The sequence below is a fragment of the Chamaea fasciata genome, unplaced genomic scaffold (genome assembly GCF_029207755.1).
Source record: "Chamaea fasciata isolate MVZ Bird 193981 ecotype frontalis unplaced genomic scaffold, bChaFas1.0.hap1 SCAF_1, whole genome shotgun sequence".
NCBI classification, from domain to species: Eukaryota; Metazoa; Chordata; class Aves; order Passeriformes; family Sylviidae; genus Chamaea; species Chamaea fasciata.
Window position 1 is genome coordinate 127716913 of NW_027094086.1, and position 12555 is coordinate 127729467.

The window sequence follows — 12555 nt, forward strand, 5'->3', positions numbered from 1 at the left end:
AATATTGAAGGTCACTATAAGCACACATAGTTCATTCAGTAACTGAACACTTTTCAAACTTGATGATTCTGAAGGGATTTTTTTGTTGTTGGTTATAACAACAATACTTTAAATTTAACAAGATGTAGAAAATGATGGTTTTGTAAACCTTTAATCTAATTCTTCTTTCCATCAAAATGCAGCTGGACATAATAATGAATAAAACAAAACAGAAGACACAACTCACCACTTTCATAATCCAAATACACAAAGAACTGTAATCAATGCACAGAGGCTATACAATGCCATCATAATGATCACCACTTATTCGATAAGAAAGCATTCTCCTAGCTAGAGCAAATTATACAAAACAAGAATAATATATTTTTCTGAAAAAAAAACCCTGGAAAATAGAAACATGAAACCAGATTAAAATTGATTGCCTAAATGAGAGTGCCTAACTTTGATGATTAAATAAATTATCTTTTCATTATCAGTTAAGACATAGAAACAAAGGACTAGAAACAGCTTCAAAAATCTGAAGCCCACTTTGCAGCTATCTCTGAGACAAAACACATAATCACTTCAAAACAGAGTACAGTCAGTCTTACAGCAGCTATTTGTCCTCACAATTCCGAATGGAGAAATGACCTAAGAACTTTTTTTCAGGCCTTCTTACAGTTTAATATATAAATATTTATACTGTCAAATCAATCCGCCTGCTCATTCCCTTCCTTGTTCACCTGGATTCTGATAACGCAACTGGATTTTTATTCAGATTTTCTTTAGCATCACACAGTTAAACTCCTAACCTGTGAGTCCTTCTCTGAATCAGTTCCAGTTTGATTTTACCTTTCTTGAACTGTGGAGCACAAAAAAGGGTGTGCAGAATCCCATTTAATGCCTCAGCAGCCCCTGTGTGGCCAACTGCTCTTCATGTAAGACCAGACCTGTGCCCAGAAGTTTTTCAGCTACTTCATGCTGGCAGTTTACAGATCTTACCATCACCCAAGTCCACCCTCCAGAATTTTCAAATCAGATGTTCCTCCTTTGAGGAAAAGATACTCTGATCGAGTACAATCCCACATACATTAACTTCCACTTTTTACTTTCAAATCTAATTTTTTAAACTTATTACTTCAATTCCCATGGTTCTTAAACTCTTCTTGCATAATCTTCCTGTGTACTAATTAAATCTCTCAATATTCATCAACAGTTTCATTACCCTAATTTCAAAATTTGCCTAACCAGTTAAGATCTACTTCCCATCTAGGAGATCAGTTTTCTTATCAAAACGACCAAGTTAGCATGACACCACTTGGAAAGCTCATTTTGCACTTTAACATTTCTCCCTGGATTCCACCACCCCTTCAAATTTCTTCTGAAGTTTCATCAATAGTTCTCTATACTTCTGAACTGGACACAACATTTTTCACATTTTTAAATTATGTACCTGCTATACTCAGGAGGTATCTACTCTCAAATGATGTCGCTCCTACTGACAAGACCACCTCAGAAATTTGAAGCTAAGTGTCAGTTTCTGAGTAGGCTTTTCCCAAATCCTGCAATGGAGATCTCTGAATTGCCTTTACTGAAATATGCAATCTGTATCAGTCTTGATAATTCCTAATTCCCAATCATCCTTGTCTCTTACAATTTGGTTTTGGTTTTTTTTTTTTTTAATCTTTCTGGGTTAAAAAATCACTGTCTTTATGGAAAGTGATTTCTTAGACTTTTTTTTCTAGTGAGCACAAAGCATTGAATAAACATCTGAGCTATTTCCTTTGAGATTGAGATTTCCTTCTGAAATCAAAACTTTACTCCAGATTAATGAATTTTAAACAAACCTCTGTGTAGGATTTTCTTCTTTTGCTGTATATGCACGCAAATTTGCCTGACTAAACAAAGGCTAGATCTAACATTTATGAAGTGTCAGCACACCCATTTCTTCTGCCTCTCCTGAATTTTGAGTTGTTATAGTTGGTAATTCCTATCTTCAATGTGGTCAGTCTAAGTTCTACTATAAATCTTGCAGTCGAAAGATCTCCCTATATCTTTCAACTTCATATTAAAGGCTATACACACCACTAAACAAAATCGTGAGTCTCCAATCATCTGAATAGCCTAGTTCCTTCTTTGGAAGACATTAAGGTAGATCTATACCGCAGTTTTACAAGATATTTTAAATAATATATGGACTGCACACTTTGCTAAACAACTTGTTTAGAAAGAATGAGCCTCTCTTTCCAAAGCAACACCCAAAGTTTATTTGGATCTTCCATGTGGACTATATCCTATACTGAGTATGCATCTCCAGTCTCTTCCTTGTACAGACATTTCTCAAATACACATTACTTTTAAACATGCATGAGTTAATTACATTTTTGCCCATGAGAATTTTTTCTCTTCCATATTAGGCCTTTTCCTTGTTCCCTTTGAAAAGGACAGCAAGTATTTAAAATGTATTTTATGTTTTCTTTGTGGGTGAAGAAAACACTGCAAAGATGATTATTGCAGGCAGGGTATCAGGTATAACAAAGGAGCCACTGAAGGTGAAATAGCAGAGGAATCAAAGTATGAGAGAAAGGAAGTGTGGTATTCCACTATCAATTGCCACAATTAAGCAAACACAGCTATCAGTTAAGAATGAAGATTTTAAGACCTTGAACAGAAATTTACTTCTGTGAAGACAGCTTCTCCTTTAACCTGGCAGCTTCCCAACTACTGTGTAAACCTAAGTCTCATTCTGCATTCTTCAGCAGTTAGCTGGTATTTTTAGAGTCACACTGGTCAAAGTCTGTTCCGGGACACTCAGCGTAAATCTGGGTTTAACTCTCAGTGAGCAGCTCAAATATTCACTGCTTTGAAAAGCAGAAAGCTAAGATATCACATATAACAAAGATTTAGAATAATATATGCCGAACATGGAGGTGTAACACCTAGCTCACAGAGTCAATGTTGCAAAGCCACTTGGTTTTTATAATGTACTTTCCAGCGCTCCAGATTCCAGAAAGACCGACTAGCTGACACTCAGCACTGAATTTGACTCCATGTGTGAGCACTGGACTCACCAAACCTTCCCAGAGCACAGACAGCATCACTCTGATACCTGCTATACTCACCACCACCTTCTAGTCCTACTGTGCTAGGGAGCTCTGCCACAGCATGCAGGAGTGGTACTGAGATCATGTTAAATAACTACAGAAATCCATAGCTCTTGTTGAGCTGGCTCCTCCAGGCTGTCTCTCTGTAGCCCGAGTTATGGGAACACAGTGCAAAAATTTTAAGGTTTATCCAGCAACGTTTCTGATCCAGCATGGGCACAGGACTTCATCTGAGAAAAGCAACGGCATTGTTATCCCTGAGAGTTACATGCTTGCAAACTTGGGATTTTATATCTGCACTTAGGTAATCTGCTCCCCAATAGCCAACTTCTGACTGCATGACATAATTTGAAGTGGGGTTTGTATTTACAGGGTAATTTCTGCAGACCACAATTAATTGAATTAGCTAGTAATTGAACAGTGAATAACCAAAACTTGTTTCCTGGTAAGAACACATTATTTCCAAATGATAGCTTGTTCTCCAAATGCTGACAAAGGATGAAATTTTTTTGCCACTGCAGCCTAAACACCTATATTAAAACATTTGGGGTTGTTTTCTAACCATGAAGGCTTTTAAAAAATGTAGATACCCACGTAATCCAGCTAGCCAACCTTTACTAATTATTTCTTTCAGAACTCTTAAAATAGGCACTGTATACACACCTGAGATTAAAAGGCATATAATGTAACAATACCCACACAGCCATACATTTAATCAGTTCACAACTGAATAATTACTGTTACAGAAAACATTTCTAAAAAACAGATTTACACTTATAATATTAAAACTAATTTAGCTACAGAAATTAGTTCCAAATTCAAGTATGAATGCCAGTCATCTTGCAATGACCTGACAGTCAGAAATAAGTGTTAATTCCTGAAATTCAGAAGCGTTTTTACAACACTGCATAATGCCTAGTGGTAAGAGGATAGGAAAGGAGGCTGAAAGTAGCCTTCTTCAAACAGGTGACTTGCACTGCTCAAGGAATGAGACCTAAATTATTATTCTTGTTTAGACTACCTCACAGCAGATTGAGAGAATATTCCAGAGAGGATATCAGATTATTCAAAAACCATGACAGAACTACTACCAACTGCTCTTAGGAGCAAAATACGAGACACTTTCTTCCTAAAGAGGAAACATTGAGTAGTTTGGGTAAAACTAGTTTCAAGTTGCGCAAAATAAACGGCATGTAAGAACCAATGCTGTTAATCACTCATTTGTATTTGTGAACAATATCCATTGCAAATAGCTACTCCTCAACTCAGCACCAGCAACAGTGGAAGTCCAGCCCTTATAAACACCAACATCAGTGGCATCATTTCTCATTGGGGCATATGCAACACGAAATAAGGAGGTCAACCCATACAGTACCTTGCATTAAAGTTTCAAAACTCAAGCTCGTAACATTTTATGACCTACTGGGAAGTATATACAATCTGCAAAGCAACAATATGGAAATACGGAAAGCTAATATGAAAATTTCTAATACGGAAAGCTAATTAAGAGATCTACTACTACAAAAAATGAAAACCTTCCATCACAACCATCTTCACTGACCTAACACCAACTGCTTAGGTTAATCCCCCATTTACAAATGTTTTGGGCAGAAAATTGTTATTGCTTGAGCGTAGACACTCACACGTTCTGGGTGTTTTTCTCTCCATCAGAGAAAACTGATCTAACAGGGCAAACAGTTTGGCAGGACTCAGCAGCAGCAGCTAGGAAGTGCATATACCAAAGGTGGAGAAGTGAAATGAACATGCCCAGGGCAGAGAGAGTGTTACAAGGCCTGAGACAGCAGGCTGAAGGCACTACCCAAGACAACCACACTTGGCCTGGCAGTGTTTCCTTCCAAGACAGACTTCCAGGAGCGACATGCCCTCCTCTGTCCTACTAACAGGAGACACTGTCTGAGCACAGTTATCACCATACAATCCAAGGGGGCCATCTAACAGAACAGCTCTGGTTCTAAGTCCAGACTCACACAGCTGGGAGAGTAGGAAAGAATTCCTGAGAGCACATGTTTTTCAGTTTCTGCCATGGATGAGGGCTTCCACAGACCATAAGTGACCCATGAGTGACCTCAGCTTCAGAAAGGTAAGAACCAGAGCCTGAGTCGCCATTCCAAAGGATTGCTACTACACCCTGTGTCATGATACTCTGTCTGGTATCCATACTGCAGAATCTCTGATCACTTTCAGTACTATTTCTACACTTCAGCATTTAATCTCCAAAACTTGTTGTACAGCAGTGATGAGCTTCAGAGTCAAATTGGATGGGAAAAAAAAAAAAAGCATAACTGAAGGACTATCTAATTTTGGGGAAATGAATACACATTCAAAATTGTTACTCAGAATTAGATTACTAAGTACAAACACCCATTTTCCCTTCACCCTGACCTCCAATGCCCTTCATTTTGCAATTACCCAAACCTTAAAAATGGTGACACAAAGGAAAAGGGCATGATCTCAGGCTGACAAGTTGCTGTGATGCATCCCATCTAACTATAAGATGTTAGTAATACTTTACTTGCCTGAAAATGCCTAAAGCCATTGTTTAAGCACTACAGATTTACATGGGAGGCAGCACTGAATGACTAACAAACATGTATTTAAATGCTGCAACACTAAAGCAAGATGATGATCATTAACAGTTAAATTCTTGAGCAAAATTTTCCAGTTTAATACAGGGTTATATTTTTCATCAATAAAAGATACTTATTAAAAAAATGCTAGTTGATGTTTAAACTCTACTATTTTAACAACGTCTCAAGAACATTTGTGAAATCCATGAAGAGCTACCTGTTTTCTCAAGTGCCGGCAACACTGCTCGCTACTGAAGTAACAACCAACTGATTTAAATGGGAACTTTCACTTTTTCACTGCAGGTTAAAAAAAATTTTCTTCAGATGAAGATAATTAATAAACTGGTGAAGCCCCTTTTAAAATGTATTTCAGATATTCACTTAAACTGAAACACTGAGGAGCATATACTCTATTTCCAAAATGCTTTGCCTTGTTACAACTACTGCTTTTAAGTCTAGACTTAACTTCAGAAATACTCATCAGTTATTTTTTTTTTCATAACGATACAGAGTAGTAGCACAAAACCCATTTTGAAAATAACTGGCTTTCCACTGTGAATTTTTGCAATATAGCAGTCCAGACATAGTGAACACTGCCTTTTTTGTAAGATTCTAAGATACACTCCACTGATCTACCCTCCCTGCATTTTAAAATACATTTTAAGAACTTCCATTCACCCCACCACCATGGGAAAGAAAACAACAAAACACCGGAAACCATGAACTTCAGAAACCAAATTTCAGTATTTGTCACTGTTTTACTATGCACAGATGTTGGAAAGTAACTTCAGTTTGGCCATATGTAACACACGAATACTTGCTTATATCCAAAGAATAAGAATTAAAGGTCAAGTAGTAATTTAAAACAGGTATAACCATATACTTCTTAAGTCAGTTTTTTTACCATGAAATAGGGAGGTTCTGTCTTCAAAGCTTATGCCTTGCTACAGTACTATTCAAGTTCAACAGAGAAAATACCTTCCTATTTTTCCTTCCTGTAGTTTAGCACCTAAAAGAAGCTCAATTCATTTGTTTTATAAAGCATTATTTATTAAAGACATCTAATACATCATTCTCATTTACAGTCCTGTTAAAACATGTAACTAAAAAGGCTCTGAGTTCAGGACGACTGGATCAAATTTAGCCAGGGTCTTTTATGTCATCATATTATATTCCAATGAAAGCTATTTTGGGAAGAGAGAGGGACAAAGCTGGAGCAAAACTGTTTTGGCCACACAATTATGGGAATACTGCTATTATTCAGAGATCAGGAAATAGGAAGCGTCACAAAAATTACTTCCTTACCTACATTTGCTAGAAATAAAGGAAAGATCTTCTTGATCTCTGGTATAAATGCTTCTGATGCCAAAATATTGGATGGTTTGAATCCAGGATATTAAAACAGTTCTAACTTTAGAAGTACAAATTTTGGGTGTTTTTTTACTATTGATATCCCTTACAAGAGTAGAGATCAACAATATTGTTTGTTTTATTCCACTCCTTATTCCAATAGCCTAAAACCAGATATATATACTTCTCACGCTGAACTGGGTCCTGCAGTTGTTTTGCATCTTTTGTAATTCCTCTCGCTCACGTTGGCAAATCTTCAGGAGTTATTTTGGGAAGCAAAAGACATTGGGAACCCTTAACAGCCAAACTGATTACAGTATTTTCATATGTTCTTAAAACTAATATTTATCATTAAAATTTGGAAATGGAATGGAAAAGTGTTTGTACTATAAAATGTGTAAGTGAAAGTTAGAAAAATATGAAGCATAATATTACAGTACCACCAGAGTTAGCAGTGAACAAACCAAAGCGTTTGGTGAGAACAGTGCTGAGTTTGAATCATAGAGAAGTCATTTACACCTTCCTTGTATAAAAAATATTACTGCTTCATGAAAAAAAGAGACTAAACAGGAAACTCACTCTCATATTTATACAAGTCACTTTACATAACAGCAGAAAACTTCTGATTTTATCCAGGTAAGGCAAGGAGGGAAAGAACTTGCTTTTTTCTTTAAAAGATGCGTCCACAGGCAAGTAGCAAGTTTTATTTGACATGTCCAAGGGTTTGGCTTTTTTGGATTATCACTGGACTATCCTCTGTCATAAACCACACAGCTTCTGATTCTGTTGACATTACTTTTATGCACTCAGAGATCTAACAGATATATTCCCTCTAAGAAAACCACGTGTTGTTGCATTCAACCAGACACTTTTTCCACTGCCAGCTCTTCAAAACATGAACACACACTATAAAAAATATTTACTAGTAAGCAATAAACACATTTCAAGAAAGAGGAAAGGTGTAGAGTTGCACACTGCAGATTTATCCTATGATATCAGAAGGTTTTTCCCCACTTTTTTTTTGCACCCTAAAATATATATATATATATATATGTAACATTCACAATTTCTCACCAACTCAATAACAGTACTAACCAAATACTGCTCCTGGCATTGATGGTTTCCTAACAACTAAAAATCCCCAAATTTGCTTAGAAGAAAATATCATATTATTGAAAGCTTCAGTCCCAAAAACACAGGGTGTTGCTACAGAACAAAAACCTTTACCGTATACTAGAAAAAAGGGTTAGAAAACACGATGATGGGAGAAAATAAACAGACCATGCTGCTTTCATTCACGCAGTAGTGATGTCAGCGCCTGCAATGGTAGTTGCTCTGACCTGGAGAGGCTCAAAGCAGAAGTGTTTTCACAGAAATCTCCTTCATAAAAGAACCTCTAGCAAATCACTTAAATATCCACACAAAATGGTTTAGTAGGATAGCCAGTTCAAGGCATCTATACTGAGGAAGGCTGAAAGGAGGTGAGGAAGGGACAGGTGTCTTAAGAGAATAACATTTATCCATCAGAATCACAAGCAGTGTCCAGAACAAGCATATTCGTGAAACAATCCAAGTCAGACTGCAGAGCCAAACATCTCCTGCACTGGTGAGAAAAACAACAGGATTAAACCGAGAGCCTAAGCTCACATTTTACAGCAGTGGGAAATGGCTTTGAAAAACTGACACAAAAACTTAATCAAGCCACTTCCCCAAGACTTGCATACTGATAACAACTATAAATAGCTGGAGTTGCATTGTTTAACAAGCCACAGAAAAATGGTCCATGTCTGAAAATGGAACATTTACAATTTTTTTTCAAGTCCTCCATTATTACTGCAGTAGTCCTCCAGTTCAGCAAATTTCTATATACTGTTATCATCATATAGACTACAAACACATTTTTAGTGTTCACACATCACGTACTAAAATGCTGAGAACAAGCAGGGGAACAAAGACAAAACACTGCCCAATGGCATGGAACTGTATTCCAAATTGTGTAAAAACAGCTACAGTTGGGGGGGGGGGGGGGCAGACGAAGGAGAGGTTTGGTAACCTTTTTTCATTTGCAAGACTGAAGAAATAGAGTATCTTATTACTCTCGCCCGCTAGAAAATGGTGCCTGTATTTCAGTAAAATAAAGCTGTTGACGTGTGCAATTGTGGTCATTATTAGGGCGATCACGTTGTTTTCATTCATTCATTCAGGATTTGCTAAAGGATGTCAGCTTCTGCAGCAGCAGCTGGCTTGACCTGGAGGAGGGGGAACGAATTCTTTGCAGTGCATACAGATTATAGGGTGCATTTCTCGACGGACCATTTATGATTTTATACACTGCACTCATTAAACCAAATCAAGCTCTGCGTGCTGCTGACGCAGTTCACCAGGAGACAAGCTCAAACAAGTTTAATGACAGAAAAGTCATTCAGTACTAATTTATAGTCTGATTTATTAAGGCTAAAATAGCCCACAGATGAGGAAGACTGAAACCACTTTCTAAAATTAAAATTTCCCCTCCAACAAAAAATTCATACACATTAATGAAGTACTTCACAGCTTTGCAGTATTTTTCTGGCTTGCAGGTAACTGCCCATATTCCTCCCTCTTCAATACACCTTAAGCGTAGGCTTTATACACTGCACCACTACAATGTTTTCCTCCGGGTTCCCATAATTAAATAATTTACTGCTCATCATCAGCACCATCACTACTCATATGCACAGCTATTTTGGTTTATCCTAATTTCCCATTAGCATTTTCCAAAGATTTAAGAGGCAGAAGGGAAATCTACACTTAGTGCTCCACACAGTCAGAAAAATATGATCTTTAAAATTTTCAATAGAGCTTGAATGAATCAAAACCACAGAAGATCAGTTCCATTTTCAAGCACGCAAAACCCTCCGCAGAAATAGACTGTCTTTTTGAAAAATACATTACAAAGTATGTCTGGTCAGATTATAACACAATCAATTAGGTCATCTGCATAAGCAGATGCATAGGGCAAATTAACTCCATTTGTAACTAGCAGTGACATTTTTCTCATTTGTAAAATGCTGCCCCTGACCTAGGACGATTCAGATGACAGATATGCCCAAGTTACAAATACTACAGACAGCAAGGTTTTACTACACATAAAAACTGAAGAGTAGAAAAGGTTATATTCCACTGCTACAACACAAGCTGGCACCCAACACAGACCACAATTTGCCACAGAAATCACACACAGTAAGACTTATGGGAGAGACAGAAAAAGCAAGTGGTATTGAACCACAGAAAGCATTCCCAGAAAGAGATGATGTGCGATACCTGATAGCTACAGCAGGACAACATAAAAAGTGCATTTAGTCCAATTCATTCAACTGCTCAAGTGATGGGGGAAGGCAGAAGGGAGTGGGGGAGGTAAGATGGCCACTGCCACTTTAACACACTCAATAATTTAACAGACAACCTGACGCAGGTTAAGTTGGACTTGCTGAGAATCAATTTCACATTTTAAACTTTACAGGCCTAGTCTGGCTACACTGGGGGTTGGTTTGTAGTGGGTTTTGTTTGGTTGAGCTTTTTACAGTCTCAAGGATTCACTACTAAATATCACAAGGAGACAGACTTGTTTTTAAGCACCTCAGTATGGGAATTTCCTTGTTTTGGAGCCTGTGCTTGGAAACATAACATCTTTTAACCTATGATCTAACAAAAACGCCAGTCTTTTAAGAAACCAAGCTCTGGCGAAAAGAAGAGCATTTGAGGCTTGGTCTTAACACACACTTCAGAACTGGGTTGTGACACCCCAGATATAAATCTAACTCATTATCACCCCTACGAGACAGTTACAGCTGGAGACCGGGAAGCGGGTTAATTTTAGGCTCGTTTCCCTAATACACACCTCCGCTGCCAGAGCCCGAGCGCGAGGGCAGGAGCAGCAGGAGCCCCGCCGCCGGAGCCCCGCACTGCTTCGCCCCCCGGGGAGAGGACCTGCCGGCCGCCCGCGGGCTCGCCCCCGCTCCGCTCCTGCCGAGGCCGGCGCGGGGGTGTTTCTCCTAAGCAGGATTCTCACCTTGCTCGAGAAGGAGGATGACATTTCAGGGGTCGCCTCCCCCCATCCCGAGGGAGGGCGGCGGGACGAAGTGTTTTTCCCTCCTCTTCCTGGTAGAGCAAACCCGGGGCACGACACCTGCCCCAGGGGTGGGGGATTTACGGCTCATCCTCGCCCCCGACCCGCTCCCTAAGGCTCCGGCGGGGCTCCTCCCGTCGGGCCAGGAGTCCCCCCGGCATCCCACCCCCGCTGGCCAGAGGGGAAGGCAGAGCACAGCCCGAAAGCAGAGCCCAGGGTGCCCGCAGGCTGGGCGGCCCCGGCCCGGCCAGCACCCCCGCGGGCCAGGGAAGCGAGACCAGCTTTCTCCGGGTGCTTTACCTCTGTACACCGGGGAGCTGGGACTCCGTCTCTCAGGTGAGCTGCTCCTCCTGCTGCCGCCGCTCTCCGGCGACCGCCGCTGCCTGCCCTTCACTCTGCCCGGCTCCGCTCCGCCGCCGCCCGCCGCCAGCGGCGGCGTCGCGCTGGGCGGCGGTGGGGGACTGCCACCGCCGCGACCCCCGCCGCCGCTCCCCGGCCCCGTGTTGCTGCCCACCGAGGCGGAGGGCGACCGGGTCGGGCTGTGCTGGTTGCCCCGCAGGAGCTGGTACGGGACGGTTGCTCGGATAGGCTGGAGCAGCCGGCTGGTCCCCGCCGAGCCTCCCCCGGCGCCGTTACCGGGGCCCCCGGCCGTGCCGGCGGTGGGGGACCCGGCGGCGCCGCGCCTCATCCTCTGCGGCGGGGGCTGGTGGTGGGACGGGGGGGTTTGCGAGGAGCTGGACGAGGACATGGCGAGGACGCGCAAGACCCCCGCGGGTCACTCGCTCCGGTGGCTGCGGGGGACCCGAGCTCGGCCCCCAGCGCCCCGCATGCACCGGCCGCGGGGAGAGGAGGAGGAGGGGGGAGGGATGGAGGGAGGGGGCGGGGCGGGACAAGCGCTGCACGGCCCTAGGGAGTCTCCGCGCCGCCTGCCCAGCTGCCCCCGGCGCTTCCTATCGGCGACGGCGGCTGCTGCTTCCACGCCAGGCTCTGGCCATCGCTGCCCGCCCCAACGTCGAGAGCACCGGGGGCGCTGCCGAGCCCAGCGACCGCTCACATCGTACAGCGCTGCCGGCTCAGGGCGGTCGGCGGCAGAGCACGACGAGGGGGCACGCAGCTGGAGCGGGAAGGATGGGGAGGGGGGAAGACGCTCGCAGCCAGCTCTTGCTCCAGCTCCTGCCCCCGCCGGCGCCCGGGAGCCGCTGCCTGCACCATCCGCTCCCCACGCCGCCCGCCCTCCGAATGGCACCGCGCAGCCCCGGCACCCGGCCGCGACGGGCAGGGGTGGTGGGCGCGCGAGCCCATTGGGCGCCACCGCGGCACCAGCGCGGGCTCCATTGGCCAGGAGCCCTATCGCTCGTCGCCCTCAGCCAATGGGAGTGGGCGGCGCGGCGGGGGCGTGGCCGGCGGCGGAGAGGCGGGCCGGGGG

At 42.5% G+C, this 12555-nt stretch overlaps 1 protein-coding gene across 4 annotated transcripts in view; it reads right to left on the reverse strand.

Annotated features, from left to right (window-relative positions):
- GLCCI1 (glucocorticoid induced 1) overlaps nucleotides 1-12267 on the reverse strand; it is a 52187-nt gene extending 39920 nt beyond the window's left edge. For all 4 annotated transcript variants that reach the window (XM_066196860.1, XM_066196850.1, XM_066196878.1 and 1 more), the window contains exon 1: nucleotides 11430-12267. In XM_066196860.1, coding sequence (XP_066052957.1) covers nucleotides 11430-11877 — 448 coding nt within the window. In that variant the 5' untranslated portion in view covers nucleotides 11878-12267. The remainder of the gene's footprint in view (nucleotides 1-11429) is intronic.
- Between the last annotated feature and the right edge of the window lie 288 nt (nucleotides 12268-12555).